This window comes from Myiozetetes cayanensis, unplaced genomic scaffold (assembly GCF_022539395.1).
Source record: "Myiozetetes cayanensis isolate MyiCay16 unplaced genomic scaffold, myiCay2020 scf30, whole genome shotgun sequence".
Classification (NCBI taxonomy): domain Eukaryota; kingdom Metazoa; phylum Chordata; class Aves; order Passeriformes; family Tyrannidae; genus Myiozetetes; species Myiozetetes cayanensis.
In genome coordinates, this window is record NW_026087522.1 from 1,481,192 (window position 1) to 1,498,000 (window position 16,809).

At 53.4% G+C, this 16,809-nt stretch overlaps 2 protein-coding genes and 1 long non-coding RNA gene across 4 annotated transcripts; 1 reads left to right on the forward strand and 2 right to left on the reverse strand.

Moving 5' to 3' along the window:
- Positions 1-1,876: 1,876 nt before the first annotated feature.
- NEFL (neurofilament light chain) lies at positions 1,877-6,693 on the forward strand. Of its 2 annotated transcripts, none has more exons than XM_050325837.1 (4): positions 1,877-2,968; positions 3,728-3,852; positions 4,721-5,115; positions 5,263-5,804. In XM_050325837.1, the coding sequence occupies exons 1-4, from the start codon at positions 1,916-1,918 to the stop codon at positions 5,517-5,519; spliced, it is 1,830 nt and encodes a 609-aa protein (XP_050181794.1). In that variant the 5' UTR covers positions 1,877-1,915; the 3' UTR covers positions 5,520-5,804. The 2 variants fall into 2 exon arrangements, with proteins under 2 accessions (XP_050181794.1, XP_050181795.1); XM_050325838.1 differs by lacking the exon at positions 5,263-5,804 and adding an exon at positions 6,066-6,693 and having other exon boundaries at positions 1,883-2,968; positions 4,721-5,040.
- Positions 5,133-5,439, reverse strand: LOC126645444 (uncharacterized). Its single transcript, XR_007630123.1, has 3 exons — positions 5,366-5,439; positions 5,263-5,321; positions 5,133-5,218 (listed from the first exon to the last, which is right to left on the reverse strand). It is a non-coding gene; the product is annotated as an uncharacterized LOC126645444 (long non-coding RNA).
- A 3,866-nt stretch (positions 6,694-10,559) lies between the features above and the next one.
- NEFM (neurofilament medium chain) lies at positions 10,560-15,569 on the reverse strand. The gene is made up of 3 exons (XM_050325828.1): positions 14,477-15,569; positions 14,074-14,198; positions 10,560-12,654 (listed from the first exon to the last, which is right to left on the reverse strand). The coding sequence occupies exons 1-3, from the start codon at positions 15,536-15,538 to the stop codon at positions 11,325-11,327; spliced, it is 2,517 nt and encodes an 838-aa protein (XP_050181785.1). The 5' UTR covers positions 15,539-15,569; the 3' UTR covers positions 10,560-11,324.
- Positions 15,570-16,809: the final 1,240 nt, after the last annotated feature.

The window sequence follows — 16,809 nt, forward strand, 5'->3', positions numbered from 1 at the left end:
ATGCCTCCAGGAGGAGCTTTCTTTCCCTTGGAGTAGCAAAGCTCCTTCCTTAGCTCTGAGTCACAGGGAAACTCTACCCTGCAGGGCTGTCTGCAGACACACCTTCCATCCCTCCTGGCACACACTGCTGGCACAGAGGAAAGGCTTTTCCACTCCTCTTCCCTCCCTAAAACAACGTGGGAAGGAATATTAACAGCCTACAATTGCAGAGCTTGTTTTCCTGGGGACCTGAAGTGCAGCTGTTTTTACAAGCTGAGGGGTATGATTTATTAATAAATGATAGCATTAATAATTAAATCTCGTGCTCAAGTTGCTGTGGGGGTGATTAGCATAAACCCACTGGCATGAAGAGAGGTGTTTCAGCTTGCAGAAGCTGAGTACCCCAGAACTGGGGTCACACTCAAGCCTTTAGGAGCTCTTGGTACAGTTCATTCCATCTGGCAGAGCTCAGGTGAAGGAGAGGTTTCCACTGCCCTTCCCAGATTCATAACCCTCATTTTTAAATACCCCTGAAACTTAGGGAAGAGATGCCACACAACAGGTAATGTCCTGTTTGGGGTCACTAGGAAAGAGCAGGGAACACATTGAATCAGCCCTGCTCTGCCTTCAGTGGGTGACTGGTATTAAGCAAACACTTTCTTTGTGCCAGAAACACCGAAGTGCCTCGCAATTAGTGACAGGCAGATTAATTTATGCACATTACTGAGTCCTCCCCCTTCCTGCAGGAAGCCTTTCTGTGGTGTCTCTGTCAATAAATGTCCCCCAATCCACGCCTACATTTATTCCTTGCTCGGGGAAACTTTGCAGAGTCTGCTTTGTTTGCCCTCCTGGCTCAGGGAGATGAATTTACCACGGCCTTTTGAGCCACCCCATGCAGTCTGTGCTCAACACAGCCCTGCCCTCCTTCTGAGGAAGCTCTGCTACAGAAATACTGCCTTGCTTTGAATCCACCAGTGGCTCCCAACCTGCCTGTGAGGTAGCTGCAATGCAGCTGTCCAGTTTTAATCTCTGTAGGAGCCAGATTAGGAAAGGATAAAGGTTCAGTCCCTACGATCCCTGTCTCACACAGACTTGGCTCCAGGCAATCTCCAGGAACAGAGGAAGCCAAGCCAGGCAAGCAGGTATTGATGCATCCTGCCAGGACTGGGAGCCACCCTGTGTTTGCTGCTTCTTTCACGTAATGAAAGAACAAAGAACAGAGCCAGGCTTCTCCTGGAAGTGTCCAAGGCCAGGTTGGATGGGGATTGGAGCAGCCTGGGCTAGTGGAAGGTGTCCCTGCCCATGGCAAGGGGTGGCACTGGATGGGCTTTAAGGTCCCTCCCAACCCAAACCGTCCAGGGATTCTGTAATTACCCGGTGATTAGGAACCACCTGCAACAAAGCACAGGGTGAGGATGCAGGGGCTCGAAAGCCTCTCTTGCCTTGTGGGAACTGCAAACTGAAGGGGGAAAAAATGCTGTTTACACGTGTCTGGGGGTTCTGAGGTGCAGAGAGGGCTGTGTGTCCTCCCAGCCTCACAGAGGGGACCCGGAGGGCAGAGGCAGGTCCGAGCAGGGGCCGTTCCAGAGCAGCCCGACCACAGCCCCCCCGTGGCCGCGGTGACGCCCAGGGCGCTCCGAGCATCACCGCGATGAGACGACGCCCGGAGCAACCCGGAGCGGACCTCACCGAGACGATGCCCGGAGCGCTCCAGGCATCACCTCAGAGCGCCGGGGGCGGGGCAGCCCCTCCCCGCGACGATGCCCTGAGTGGTCCAGGCATCCCCTCCCCGCGGTGACGGGGCGGGCAGTCCCCTCCCCGCATCCTCCTCACCGCGGCGGTGCCGCCGCGCTCCTCCCCGTCCCCGCGGCCGCCGATAAATACCGGCTCCGGGGCATCGCCCCGCCGCAGAGCGGGGTCTCTCCTGGCAGCAACCATGAGCTCGTACGGCTACGACCCGTTCTTCCCGTCCTACAAGCGGCGGTACGCGGAGAGCCCGCGCATCCACGTGTCGGTGCGCAGCAGCGGAGGCGGCTTCGGCTCGGCGCGCTCCGCGTACTCCAGCCTGTCCGCGCCCGTGTCCTCCGTGTCCGTGCGGCGCAGCTACGCCACCTCCAGCGCCTCGGGCTCCCTCCTGCACTCGGTGGACAGCCTGGACCTCAGCCAGGTGGCCGCCATCAGCAACGACCTCAAGTCCATCCGCAGCCAGGAGCGGGCGCAGCTGCAGGACCTCAACGACCGCTTCGCCTGCTTCATCGAGCGCGTCCACGAGCTGGAGCAGCAGAACAAGGTGCTGGAGGCCGAGCTGCTGGTGCTGCGGCAGAAGCACGCCGAGCCCTCCCGCTTCCGCGCCCTCTACGAGCAGGAGATCCGCGAGCTGCGCTTGGCCGCGGAGGAGGCGACGAGCGAGAAGCAGGCGCTGCAGGGCGAGCGGGAGAGCCTGGAGGAGACGCTGCGGGGGCTGCAGGCTCGCTACGAGGAGGAGGTGCTGAGCAGGGAGGACGCCGAGGCGAGGCTGCTCGAGGTGCGCAAGGGCGCGGACGAGGCGGCGCTGGCGCGGGCGGAGCTGGAGAAGCGGGTGGACAGCCTGCTGGACGAGCTGGCCTTCCTCAAGAAGGTGCACGAGGAGGAGCTGGCGGAGCTGCAGGCGCAGATCCAGTACGCGCACCTGTCGGTGGAGATGGACGTGTCGGCCAAGCCCGACCTGTCCGCGGCCCTGCGCGACATCAGGGCGCAGTACGAGAAGCTGGCGGCGCGCAACATGCAGAACGCCGAGGAGTGGTTCCGCAGCCGCTTCACCGTGCTCAGCGAGAGCGCCGCCAAGAACACCGACGCCGTGCGGGCCGCCAAGGACGAGGTGTCCGAGAGCCGCCGCCTCCTCAAAGCCAAGACGCTGGAGATCGAGGCCACCCGCGGCATGAACGAGGCGCTGGAGAAGCAGCTGCAGGAGCTGGAGGAAAAGCAGAGCGCCGATATCTCCGCCCTGCAGGTGATGGAGGGGGGGGGGGTCGGGGATGGTGGGGTTCTGTAGGTGAGGGATCTCGGGGTTTGAAGGGTCCCCGCAGGTGGAGGGGGTTTGAAGGGGGAGGTTGTCAGGAGCATCCCGGAGATGGGATCCCAGAGATGCTCCTGCTGTACCTGTACTGCTCCTAAGTTATCCCAAAACTGTAATGCAGAATGCCCCAGAGCTATAAATGTCATGGATCCATCTGATCCTGGAGATGGGGCATTGATGCCAGCTCGTGCCAGGGCTGTGCTTTGTGTCTAAACTGCGAGGTGTCATGAAATCGTTGTGCCAAATGCCCCAGAGCTACTAAGAATGGATCTATACACCAATACAGCTTTATTATTTCTTATTAAAAAACCCCATAGAATTGTAGAATATCCTGAGTTGGAAGGGACCCACAAGGATCAGTGAGTCCAACTCGGTGGATATCCTTAATTAAAAAAAAAAAAAAAGTTAAGCTAAAAGTAGAGAAAGAACAGAGAGGCTAAAACCCAAATGAAATTACACACAGATTTCATGTGGATTCTTTATGGCAAATAGCAGTGGAATAAACAGTGTAGATACAGGGCTGGGAAAATGCTGCCAGGGAAGGCATTAAAATGTTGCCTTTTTGGCTGAGGTGGAGTGGGAACTGTCCTTTTTTCCTGTCTGCTAAAGCAAGATTAATAGGATTGGAGAAATCCGTTGTAATTGTTGCTAGACTTGGAAGAATTGAGAATTTTGTGCCGTTACATCCGACAGGACACGATCAACAAATTAGAGAACGAGCTGAGAACCACAAAGAGTGAAATGGCTCGGTACCTGAAGGAGTATCAAGATCTGCTCAATGTGAAAATGGCCCTGGACATCGAAATTGCGGCTTACAGGTACGGTGGGGGATGTTTTAGGAAGCCAGAACTCGGATCAGGTTCCCATTCTCTTCCAGAGAATTCACGTTACTTGTCATTCCTCCAGTAGGAATTTCCATGGATAGGTGTCAAGGTTTAATCAGGTCCTCTCTGTTGTTGTGTTATTGGGAGAAACTGATTTTTTGTTTGTTTGTTTCTGAGGTAAAATACTTCTTTAAAGCAAAATTTTTAGTGAGTGCAATATCTGTATGTATATACATCCAGAATTTTTACCCTTTGGCAATCCATGATCTCACTTCTCCAGCTTCCCACATAAAAATACCCGTTCTCTGCTCAGTGATTTTTGTTGCAGTGCAACTTCTCAGTGCAGATTTCTGGCTCTCAGAAATCCCTCGAACGCCCCTGAAGAGCACTGGCTTTGTTTCCCACTTGCAGATCTGCCAGGGAATATCTTCACTTGCTGCTGGATGGCTGTGTGATGTTCTGTCCCAGCTCCTGCGAGGCATTTCTGATGCTGAAGCAGAGTTTCTGGGAATGCCACAAGGGGGAATACTGAGAAAGCCGGTAGAGAGGGATTAGAGCAGCTAAACCTCGAATGGTTGGCTCTGCCTCGCTCTGTGAAACCCTGCAGGCTGCCAAAATACTCCTCCTGACTTCACCTGCCACAGGAACCTGATTCTAGAGGGTTTTTCCTGTCTCTTCTAGCAAGGAAAAGTGTAAATTCATCTGTAATGGACACCTTAAATCATTCCAGGAAGGCAGGGTAGCACTGCCCCAAGTTATTAATTCAGGGCTAACTCTGCACTCCTCGAGTCTCAAAGCACCCCAGTTTCTTGCTCTGGAGCTGCAGAATAATTGAACCCTGTATTTTTTTTTTCCCTGCTAGGAAGCTGCTGGAAGGGGAAGAGACCAGGCTCAGCTTCACCAGCGTTGGGAGCATCACCAGTGGCTACACCCAGAGTGCCCCCAGCTTCGGCAGATCTGCCTACACCGGGCTCCAGTCCAGCTCCTACCTGATGACAGCACGGGCCTTCCCCACCTACTACTCCAGCCACGTGCAGGAGGAGCAGATTGAGATAGAGGAGACAATCGAGGCTGCCAAGGCAGGGGAGGCCAAGGCAGCTCCTGCAGAAGAGGGCGAGGAGGAAGAGAAGGAGGAAGGCGAGGAAGAAGCGGGAGGAGAAGAGGCTGAAGAAGAGGAGGAAGGTACAACTCCTTCCAGATCCCTTCCTTTCACCTTTCAGATCCCTTCCTTTCACCTTTCAGATCCCTTCCTTTCACCTTTCAGATCCCTTCCTTTCACCTTTCAGATCCCTTCCTTTCACCTTTCAGATCCCTTCCTTTCACCTTTCAGATCCCTTCCTTTCATCTTTCAGATCCCTTCCTCTCAGATCCCTTCCTTTCATCTTTCAGATCCCTTCCTTTCACCTCTCAGATCCCTTCCTTTCACCTCTCAGATCCCTTCCTTTCACCTCTCAGATCCCTTCCTTTCATCTTTCAGATCCCTTCCTTTCAGATCCCTCCCTTTCACCTCTCAGATCCCTTCCTTTCACCTCTCAGATCCCTTCCTTTCGTGCTTCACCCCGCTCATCTGGGATGAAACTCAGAAATCCCAATTATTAAGGATTAAACCTCTTCCCTTTCCCGCCCGTGGGAGGATTAAGCATTTAAGCAGCAAAGCCTGAGTGTTGGGTGCAAGATAAGGTTAAATCTCCAGTGTCAGGCAGGGGATGGGGTTCCAAAAAGCAGAGTGGTGATGCTCAGGTGGCAGCAGAGCAGCACTCAGCTGTTAGGCACCCTCAGAAAGGAGGAACAAGGACATCCTGAGCTAAATATTAATTCCCAGAGGGTAGCCTGGAATAATGGGAACAGCAGCTGATGCCTGTGGACGGAATTACCGGGGTCAGTGGGTGGCAATATTACATATCTGAAGTGCTCTGGTTGCCACTGAGCTATTTGAGGCATCTATTAGCATAAAGATTAATTACAATGATTAATTACAACTGAAGAGCGACAGGATTGCTCTTTGAACCCACGTTTTTGAACAAGGCTTTAAGCAGTGAGTCCAGAATCAATATTTTCTGAGGCCATGATTTTTTAATGAAGTGTTCCCTTCCTGAAATGCAGGAGTTGTGCAGTTTTGTTGGGGGTGTGCAGGTCCACTGGCTCCCATTAAATTGGGATGGGTACACAGAGGTGAAAATATCTTCCTTTTTTTTCCTCTCCCAAAGGTGCAAAGGAAGAATCTGAAGAAGCCAAAGAGGGGGAGGAGGAGGAAGGAGAAGGGGACGAAACAGCAGCTGAAGAAGGGGAGGAGTCTCAGGAAGCTGCTGAGGAAACTGGTGAGGAGGAGAAGGAAGAGAAGGAGGAGAAAGAAGCAGCAGGAAAGGAGGAGAGTGAAGTGAAGAAGAAGTGAAGTGAAGAAGAATGGCTTGATTGGCTTTTTTTGAGGCAGCTTTGCTTCCCATCAGGCCAACAGAATATAAATGATGATTGACTGAGCTAAAATTGCAGTCCCACATATTTAATTCAGTGACCACTGGGGTTTAAAGTTAATGATCATGATGTTTCTCTCTGTGCAGAGTCTGAGTTTGCTTGCAGAGCACCCACTGGCTTGTTCCCTGAGTGCTGCATGGTCTCCACGGATGATTTCAGGGCTTCTGTCTTTCCTGGGGGGATCCAGAACCTTAACATTTAAAAATGATGGGGGGGGGGAGGAATAAATTAAAAAAAGTCCTGGGAATGAAAGTTACCTTTAACTTGCATTTAAAATAATTATGGAAACCTTGGGTGGGTGGAATAATGGAGGCTTCAATAAAGTGCAATAAAGCTAAGTCAATAAAGAAATGCTTACCTGGAGTGCTTGTGTGTGTCTTGTGTCACTGAGATGCTCTTAAAAGGTTGATAAAGGGGTGTAAACCACTTTTTTTGAAGTCTGTGTGACAGGTTAAGGGGGGGCTGGTTTGTTCCTAGAGGAGATTCTTGGGGGAACAAGAGCTGGGCAAAAATGTCTCGATGGAGATGTAAAATTGCATTTATCTGCTGATTTTGTGGTATCTGTTTATCTTCACTGGCTCTCCTCAGTGGCTTTGTCCAGAGAGAAAGGAAATCTTTCTCTTTTATTCGAATTTTTATGGCGTTCCAAAGGCATCATCTCCCTTTTCAGTGCTGGAAGAGCCATGAAGAAGATAATGATGGATGAGGTAAGCACTTAAAATCAGAAGCTGTGGGTCCCCTGGATCCCTGGAAGTGTCCAAGGCCAGGATGGAGCAACCTGTGCTAGTGGAAGGTGTCCCTGCCATGGCAGGGGATGGGACTGGATGGGCTTTAAGATCCCTTCCAACCCAACCCATTCCATGATACACCCACCCCACTCCTCCATCCTGCCTTTCTGCAAGCACTCTCAGCTTTAACTTATCAATACTTGATTTTTCTTGATTTTGCAGATAAATCCCCCCTCTGTTCACTCAGCCCTTCTCTCCCCCTCTCATTTCGGGGAAAAGCAAAAACACCTCCAAGGTGTCACCAGGGATGCTCCACCAGCAAACACACCTCTCCCTGCAGCCTTCCCCTGCCCGATCCCGGCTGCTCCCGTTCCTGGGGATGCTTGGACAGCTTGGGGAGAGCTCTCCCAGCCCTGCAGGAGCTGCGAGTCAGCCTCGAGCTGCAGGAGCTGCAGGAGCTGCAGGCAGGGATGGGCAGGGCTGACCAGCCCGGTCTGGCACCCCCCTGGGCACTGCAAGTGCTGGCAGGGAGGCTGCAGCTCTGGGTTCGTGTGTCCAGGCTCTCCCGGGGCTCTGGGATGGATCCTGCTGCCAACAACTCGCTCTTACCTCGGGAAAGCGGGAGCTGCTTTGACGCAATGCAGTAAAAGCTGGCAGAGAGGGAGGCTCGGGAGAAACTTTAACCCCAACTTGCAGCTGCAAGTAGAGCCAGGGGTGCCCCTGGAATTTTGGGGGGCTGGCTCAGGGTGAGATCCCACAAATGCACGGAGGTCCTGGATGCTTCCCTTGAGATGCACGTTCAGCCCCAAGCCCTAAACTCAGCCAGGGGAACGCCCTGGGCAGGGAGAACACCCAGATCCCGTCCCTTCTGGGGGCTAAAGAATGGACAGCTCATCGTTTGCTGCCTTCCTGGATCAGTCCAGGGTGGTTTAATCCTGAGCAGAGAAGGAATAAAAGCTCACATGGGAATGAGGGAAGTGCAGACCCCGATGCCTGGAGAACGTTCTAGTGCCTGGCTCAGCTCCCTGGCAAATGCAGCCTTATCTGTGTTTTGTAACACTTCCCAGCTTGTTTCCACCTGGAATTTAGTTCTGGGAGGTTGAAAACCTCTTCCTTGTAGCATCTCCCCAACACAGGACAGTAAAAGGATCCTGTTTTAGAGCCCTGGAGTCAAAGGGGGCTTGATATCCCACCTTAAATTAAGACTCACAAATCTCCACTCCAAATTCCCTTTAATTATTGTTTTTCCCTTCGTGGACTTTTGTATTATTTAATGAACTTCCCTGCCTGAAAATAATTATTCCCTTCACTGGTTATGTGCAGTCTGGAGAAGTAATTGGTGCAGAACAGGCAAATGACATCCTATTTATGCATCTCTGCCCGGGAATTCTGCTCGCTTTTGAAACTCTTTGATTGCAGATGTCAGTAGACAAAACCTCTTGGCACCATGAAATATTAATCAGTTCTTATGGTTTTTATAAACATCCAGAAGTGTGTTAACCACTTGCTTGGTTCTCTTAGGATTTGGTGGGAACATTTGCAGTGGGAAATGGATTAAACTCACAAATTTTGTGTGTTAGAGCAGAGGGTGAAAAAAAAATTGCAGTTGTGGGTATAACTAAAGGCTGGGATGTATTCTGGGTGGGAGAGGGGGGAGAAATGAGGATATTGTGATTTGTTCCAGGGGGTAGTTTGCCTCCCACCCAGGTGGGTTCCCAAACCCACCCCCTGGTGCAGGGAACTGCCAAGGTGCAGACAAGGAGCAAACCAACCCAAACCCCAGCTCTGGGCTCCCTGGGGCTGGGTCCTACCAGAACTGAAGAGAAAAGAGTGAAAAGGAAGCCTAAACCCAAAAACCAGCCTGGTTGGGATCCCCCCTGCCCCTTGTAACCCACGTTAACAGTGTTGCTGAGCTGCCATCAACATTTAATTCACAGTACAAGGTGACCTTTCCCCACCTCCCTGCTGAAGATGCCCAACTTTCCAAGCTGAGGGCTGGTTTGGCACTTTGAGGCTGAAAATGGGGGACTGTGACTTTATTCCTAAAGGTAAAGACATTTTTGTGTCACTCACACACACATGACTTTCACAAATAAGCTCAGGACGGAGAAGCTGCCATTTAATTTGCTAACTCTGCTTTAATTAAACCTCACTCAGCCCCCCAAGCTGGTGAGCACAGATTTCCATTATTGATAGCAGCAGGAGAAGCATCCCCTGCTTTGCTGCACAAAGGCACCCTTGGATTTATTTGAAGGCTTTATCTGCTATGGACTTTTTTTATCACCCCTCCAGTGAAGAACAGGCTGAAGCCTTGCAATTAAAAGCTGCTTGATCTTCAATTATGGATAAAGAATTGGAAGGAATATGAAAATCATAGGTTTGGATCAGACCCTCAATTAGGTGACAGATTTGAGGGCAGTCCTTGTCCTGAACCCAGGGTTAAAAATGATTTGCATTTCTTTTTTGGGGGGGGGAGGTGGGGCATCATCCATGCTCTTCACTTTCCTTTGGAAATGTAAAATCAACACAACACGAATCCCATACCAACCTCTTATTTCCCAAATTGGAGGTGGGGCCTTCCTCTTCTTCCCTTTGTTTTGTTTGTCTCCCTTTATTTTCCATTTAGAGGGATTTTAGAGGGCCCTTTGGTTGGCTTTGCTCTTCATGAAAGTCAACCTGGCAGTGGCAGTAAAAAGACCAAGACTTGGGAGTCCTTAAATTAAAAAAATGCTTTGAGATTTGATTTTAGAATTCTCTGTTCAGAAGCAGATTGATCATTTGGGAGAATTAGGATGGATGTTCCCATACAAGGAGTGCAAGAGGGGGCAGAATCATCAGAAATAACCCCTTTTTGATGACCTCAGAGTGGCTTGGTTGAGTTTCTTTAATGGGTCTTGGCACACTTAAGTGACAAACTGGTACCAAAACCAGCTAACCTGTGGCTCACACAGGTTATCTCCATAGGGAAAAAAAACCCAAAAACTCAAGGAATTATTTGGAAATTGCCACATTTTTAAGGCTCTCCTGTCATGTGGAGGTTGGTGTGCAAGGAGGAAAATGATACTTAGAGCAGATTTTAACAGTTTTAGGCTTAGCCCAAGCAGGACTGATGGCTTGGAGACCTCCCCCTTCCAAGGAAAAGTGATTGCAACCCCTCTGAGCCCCTCAAGACCAGACAGAAGAGGTCAGTGGATTCCTCTTTACTCCAGAAAACAGGGGATAGTGGCTTTTAGGTATTTAAACCAACTATTTGTGTCATGTTACAGGAAATTTCTTCCTCAGCATATCCAATTTCTAAGCCTTCCTGAATCAGAAGGTTGAGATTATCAAAGCCCAACTCCTGGAAAAAAAGAGAACACTAAGGAAAAAAAACAAAAAAACAAAAAAACACAAAAACCAAGCAAGTTTCCAACCCCTCCAACTGCATTCCCAGCCAGCACAGAGCCCCAAACTTCGGGAAGGGCTGGAATTGGGGGGGAAAAAAAAGAGCCACCAGACAAGTCGTGTTCTCAGTATTGACCTTTATTGAGCAAGAACTGCTGTGACTGTTTTACATCGAACAACAAAAGGTTGCGCACTGTGCATGTCAACAAGGTTCTCCCACGAGCAAAAGTCCACCCTATAATTGCACCAGTGAGGTAAACATAATGATTTATAAGTAGCTTTTTTATTATTATTATTATTAATAATTTTTTTATTATTATTTTTATTTTTTAAGGCTAGGAGAGTTCTGGTTCTCATGAATATCCTACCACTGTTTTCCTGTTTGGTTTTTTTTTTTTGGCTCAGTCGGTTTCTTTTGCATAATACATCTTAAAGTCGTCCCTCAGACACGTCCTCCCTCCGACAGCAGCTCAGGAAATTCAGGAAAAAAAAAGAAAAAAGAAAAAAAAAAAGCTTCCTTTGCACATTTCATCTCATGCACTATTATTAGCATTATTTTTTATTTCCTTTTTTTTTTTTCTTTTTTTGGGGGGGTAGACCCCCCAAGCTCTGTGGAGGGAGAGTTACACCTTGAGCCTGCTGCATGCATTTCCCCCCCCCTCCCCACCCAGCTTTCCCTTAATATTGCACGAACGAAAAAAAAAACAACCTAAAATACTGTGTGTCTGGAGAGCCTCCATGAGAGAACCCTTTCTGCTTTGAAGCTGTCACCCCACATGCATTTTGCAGCTTTTGTCATATGGCTTAACCTTTCGCACCGACCCAAGCTCCTGGATTTGTTCAGATTGAGCCTTTTTTTTGTTTGTTTGTTTTGCTTTGGTTCTACTCGGCCTCTTTGATCTCCTTCACCACGGCGTGGGAGGTGACTTTCTCCACCTTCTTGGTGGACACCAGTTTCTCCTCGAAGCTCTCCTCGTGCTCCTCCACCTTCTGGGTGACGGTCACCGACTTGGTGACGAAGGTGGTGCCGCCGTCCCCTCCCTCGCCCGTGATCTTCTCCACCTTCTTGGTCACCACGACTTTCTCCGCCTTGTCGTCCACGGGGCTCACGTCCAGCCCGTTGGTGACCACCCCCTTGTCCTCCTCCTCCTTCTCCTTGGATTCCTCCTCCTTCTTCTCCTCCACCTCCCCGTTCACCGCGATATCTTCTTTCCTGGACTCCTTCTCGGGCTCGGCGCTGACTTTGGTTACCTTCGTGACGGTGACGGTCTCCTCCACCACGGCCTTGGCGTCTTTGAGCGGGGACGGGGGTTTCTCAGGGGAACGGGGCTTTTCTGGGCTCACGGGTTTTTCGGGAGTGCGGGGCTTCTCGGGGCTCGCCGGCTTTTCCGGGGAGCGCGGCTTCTCCGGCGTCAGCTTCTCCAGGGCCACCGCCTTCTCCGCCTTCTCCGGGCTCGCGGCCTTCTCCGGGGTGGCAGCTTTGTCTGGGGAGGTCACCTTTGGTGTTGCAGCTTTCTCTGGGGACGCTGCTTTCTCCTCTTCCTTGGCTGCTTTCTCGGCCTTCTCCACCTTGGGTTCTTTCGCTGCCTCCGCGGGTTTTTCCTTCGGGGCGGCCTTGGCCGGCTCTGTGACGGGGGATTTAGGGGGGGATTTAGGGGGTGACTTTGAGGGAGGGGTTTTGACCTTCTCTGCCTTTGCTGCCACCTCTTCGGCCTTGCCCTTGGCCTCAGCTTCTTCCTCCTCTTCCTCGGCCTCCTCCCCTTCTTCCTTTTCCTCGATTTCTTCTTTTTCCGAACCACCTTCTTCCGCTGCATCAGATTTGGCAGCTTCTTCTTCCTCCTCTGCTTCCTCTTCCTCCTTCTCCTCTTCCTCAGGTTGTTCTGCAGCAGCCTTCTCAGAAACAGCCTCTTCCTCTGCAGCTGCTTCTTCTGCCTTTTCTTCCTCCTGCTCTTCCTGCTGTGCCTTGGCTGCCATTTCTTCTGCAATTGCTGCCAGGGCGTCTTCCATTTCAGACTTTTCGTCCTCCACCTTCGTCTCTTCGATGATTTCTTCTACAAACTTGTGCTGGACCTTCAGCTTTGGCGGTTCAATTTTTGTTTTCTGGATTTTGGTGGATGCTATTGTGACAGATGGTTGTCTGTGTGTGAATATGGGACCAGTAATGCTTCCAGAGAAGGCACTGAATCTTGTCTCTTCACCCTCCAGTAGCTTCCTAAGGGAATCAGGAGGAGAAAAAAAAACACAAGAAAATGAGCATAAAAACCCCACATAAGGGGCAGCTGTTGGAATAGCTGTGGCTGCTGCACCCCTGGAAGTGCTGAAGGACAGGCTGGATGGGGCTTGGAGCAACCTGGTCTAGTGGAAAGTGTCCCTGCCCTGGCAGAGGGTTGGAATAAGATGGTCTTTGAGATCCCTTCCAACCAAAACCCTTCCATGCTTCCCCAACATTGCCCTGCCAGCAGGATGGAGCCAGTTTGCACGTGGAACATGCTGGAAACGTCCAGCACAATCCACGGCTCACAGCCCCCAGGGCCAGCTCTCCTCCAGCCTCCTCTTTGGCAAAAAGCTCCTGCTCAGCCAACAGCTGTGTCAGCTTGGTTGGTGCAGGTGTAACCCCTGCAGGGACCAGCTGAAATCCAGCCTTGAGGTCCAAAAAAATTAATGATGGCACAAATCAGCAGAGAGAAGGGCAAAGGAACCAACTTCATGGGATGCATCGTGACTAAGGCAAACGGGATTAGACCCAGCCAAGAGACCCAAACCAAACACTGTGGCTGAGCCACTCAGAGCTGATCAGAGCACACGTCCTGGTTCAGTAATTCACCCCTTTCTTGGGTGAATGTGGGAACTGGAGGCTTTGGTTCAGCTAACTGTGGGAGCAACCAGCTGCAGACCCTGCTATCTGTGTGTCTGTCTGAACAACCTCGGGAATTTAAACAGAACTGGAGATGTTTGGGGTTTTTTTTGTTTTGTTTTTACTTTCCTTCTATTCACATGCACGTTTGCCATCTAAGCCCGTGACCCAGAAAGATCAGCAGCTCTCTGATGAGAGCTCTGAAGAGACACAAAGGAGACTGAAAAAACCTGCCAGGTGATGGCAACAGCAAGCAACGCTCAGCTGCAGATTAGAGCGGGTGCCTCTGAAGGAAAGTTGAGCAAGAAAAGCAAAAGTGTTTGTGACAGGCAGATTAGCACTCCCTGCTTGAAACCATGATCAAGCAAGTGCCCTGTCTCTCCCAGGCGATAAAAGGGAATTCAAGTGACAAGCCCGGCTCGCTTAGCATATGCAAAGCAAACAGGAATTAAAAATAAACCCGGTCTTTTGCTGCGTGCTCTTGTTTTTTTTTTGCAGCCAAGGACAGAATGCGGCACAGGGGTGCCGCTGCACTGAGTCACTGCCGTCCTGTGCCCACGGGGCTTGCTGGCAGCTTTGCCACTGATTAGCTGGTCCCTAATGACCTTCGGGGTTCTCACTGCTCTGCACAACGGCTGCAGTGATTTAGCCAAGCTCTGATTTCACTCGTGTCCGCTGCGAGCAGATATTTTCTTATCTGTGGTAAAGCTTCCCCAAGCCAGCAGCATCTGCAGTGCTATTAATATTCCAGACATGTCTGCAACGGTCCTACCGTACCTGTACGCAGCAATTTCAATGTCCAGGGCCATCTTGACATTGAGGAGGTCCTGGTATTCCCTCAAGTGACGTGCCATTTCCCACTTCGTTCCTCTAAGCTCGTTTTCCAGCTGGTGAATCGTGTCCTGCAAGGGAGAGGCGGAAAACCTCGGTGACACGGGCGTTCGCCTCCCGCGGGGACAGAGCGGGGAAAAGTTGCCAGAAGGGACTTTGAGAAACTCTCCCCGCCGCTCCGGGAGGCAGGGCCGGGATCGGAGCCGGACCCACCCGCTCCCACCGCCCTCCCCGGCATCCTCCACCCCTGCTCCCGCATCCCTCGCCGCGGAGCCGGCGCCGCGCACCTCCCGCATCCCTCCCGCGTCCCCGCCGGGCCGGGGGCAGCCCGGGGCCGCCTCCCCGGTACCTGGTAGGTGGTGAGGTCGTTGTTGTGGCGCTCCTCGATGTCGCTGAGCTGCCGCTCCAGCGACTCCTTGGTGCCGCGCACCGACTCCAGCTCGATGCTCTTGGACTGGAGCTGGCGGCGGTACTCGGCGATCTCCTCCTTGGCGGAGCGGATCGCCTCCTTGTTCTGCTCGGCCGCCTCCGTGAGCTTGGCGTAGCGGCACTTGAACCACTCCTCGGCCTGGTGCATGTTGTGGTCGGACTGGCACTCCAGCTGGGCGCGGATCTCCTTCAGCGCCGTCGTCAGGTCGGTCTTCAGGTAGTCCTTCCTCTCCACGGTGGCGTGGGACGCCTGGAGCTGCGCCAGCAGCTCGGCCACCTCCTCCTCGTGGTTGCCCCTCAGGAAGGCCACCTCGTCCTGCAGCGACTGCACCTTCTTGTCCAGCTCCGCCCGCATCAGCGAGGCCTCCTCCATCTCCTTGCGCAGGGCGCGGATCGTCGCCTCCGTCTCGTCGCGCAGCCGCGCCTCATCCTCGAAGCGCTCCCGCAGGCGCTGGATGTCCTCCTCGATGTGCTCCGAGTCCAGCTGGATCTGCGCCTTCTCGTGGCTCACCTGCTCCAGGGCCCCGCGCAGCTCCCGCAGCTCCTGCTCGTAGGCGTCGCTCAGCTGAGCCCGCCCGGCGTGTTTCTGCCGCAGCGCCGCCAGCTCCGCCTCGATCTCCTTGTTCTGCTGCTCCAGGTAGTGCACCTTCTCGATGTAGCCGGCGAAGCGGTCGTTGAGCCCCTGCAGCTGCTCCTTCTCGTTGGAGCGGCTCAGCTTGAGCTCGGCCGCGCCGTTGAGCAGCGAGGACTGGCTCACGTCCAGGCTGTCGGCGGAGCTCAGCACGGTGGAGCCGTAGGCGGCCCGCGGGCCCCCGAGGTTGGGGCGCTTGTAGGAGGAGGACACGGTGCTGCCCGAGCCCCGCGACCACGACTGCGAGCGGAAGCCGCTGGAGGGGGACGCGCTGGCGCGGCTGTAGGTGGCGCGGGTCTCGGTGACCCGGCGGTACGAGGGGTTGCCCAGGGGCTCCATGGTGTAGCTCATGGTGGGGGCGCTGGGGGCGGCGGTGCGGGGCTGCTCCGGCCGCCGCCGCCCCTTATAAAGCCCCGCCGGGCGGCTGCGGGGCGGCCCCGCACACGTGTGCGGGGGGCGGCTCCCCCCCGGCCCGGCCCCGCGCCCCGCCCCTGCCCTGCCCCTGCCCTTCCCATCGCTCGTCCCGGCTCTCCCCTGCCCGGCCCTGAAGCCCCCCGAGGCCCCTTCCCCACTGCGCCTTCCCTCGCTGCCCCCGCTCCCTTCCCCCCTTTCCCCCTTTCTCTTTTCCCACGGCTCCTCCCTCCCCGTTCCCCTTCCCGTTCTCCCTTGGCCGCGCTCCCCCCTTTCTCCCTCCTGCTCCCCCCTTTCCCTTTCCCCTGTTCCTTCCCTCTTGCCTTGCTCCCTTTCCCCCCCTTCCCTAGGCCATCACCCTTTCTTTCCTTCCTTTCTTTCCTTCCTTCCTTCCTTCCTTTCTTTCCTCCTCCTCTTCTTTCCTTCCCTTCCTCCCTCCTTTCTTTCTTCTTCCCTTTCTTTCCGTTCTTCCCTTTCTTTTCTCCCTTTCCTTTCTATTATTCATTTTTGCTGTTCTTGCTTTCCTTTCCCTTCTTTTCCGCCTCTCTTTCATTTCTTTTCCCTCTTTTCCCCCTCTTTTCTCTCTCTTTTCCGCCCCCAGCCCCCCCTTCCCGCAGCGGCCGTGGCGGAGCGGAGCGCGGGGGTCGCACAGCAGGGTAGGGCCGGGGGTCGGGGGCCGGGATTTGGGATTGGGAGACCGGGATCTGGGATTGGGAGACCGGGATTTGGGATTGGGAGACCGGGATCTGGGACTGGGGACCGGCGGCTTCATCACCACGGACAGCTCCCACCGGCAGCGCGGATGGGGGCGGGGAGGGGGGCCCGCCCTTAACGGGGGGGTTTAAGGGGTTTTATGACTCAGAGGGACCCCCAGATGTGTGGGAAGGGTCCAGCCCACCCTGTCCCCCCTTCTCCAGGCGGGGTCTGGCGTGTGAAGGTCGCAGCGGGCGGGGGGAGGCGGCGGCTCTGCGGCACCGGCCGCTCCCCGCTCCGGCTTTTGGGGGCTCTGCGGGAGCACCGGGGGGAAGCCCTGGCAGGGCTGGAGCAGCAAGAGTTTGGAAGACACCCCCCTCAACTCCCCTCTACTTCCCCCGGCATCCCAAATCCTTCATCTCGATTCTTCTCCCCTTCTCCTCCTCGCTCCCTTTCCCTCCCACTCCGATTCTAACGCTTGGTGCATTGCTCGGGAATAAATTCGTCTTTGAAACCGT

What these genes read in the sequence shown, in the direction of transcription:
- NEFL (XM_050325837.1), top strand. Translation starts at nt 1,916, where the DNA reads ATGAGCTCGTACGGCTACGACCCGTTCTTCCCGTCCTACAAGCGGCGG. An exon ending in CCGATATCTCCGCCCTGCAG is followed by an intron (nt 2,969 to 3,727) that starts GTGATGGAGGGG and finishes TACATCCGACAG; the next exon opens with GACACGATCAACAAATTAGA. An exon ending in TTCAGATCCCTTCCTTTCAC is followed by an intron (nt 5,116 to 5,262) that starts CTTTCAGATCCC and finishes CCTTCCTTTCAC; the next exon opens with CTCTCAGATCCCTTCCTTTC.
- NEFM (XM_050325828.1), bottom strand. Translation starts at nt 15,538, where the DNA reads ATGAGCTACACCATGGAGCCCCTGGGCAACCCCTCGTACCGCCGGGTC. An exon ending in ACGACCTCACCACCTACCAG is followed by an intron (nt 14,199 to 14,476) that starts GTACCGGGGAGG and finishes TCTCCCTTGCAG; the next exon opens with GACACGATTCACCAGCTGGA. An exon ending in ATTGAAATTGCTGCGTACAG is followed by an intron (nt 12,655 to 14,073) that starts GTACGGTAGGAC and finishes TGATTCCCTTAG; the next exon opens with GAAGCTACTGGAGGGTGAAG.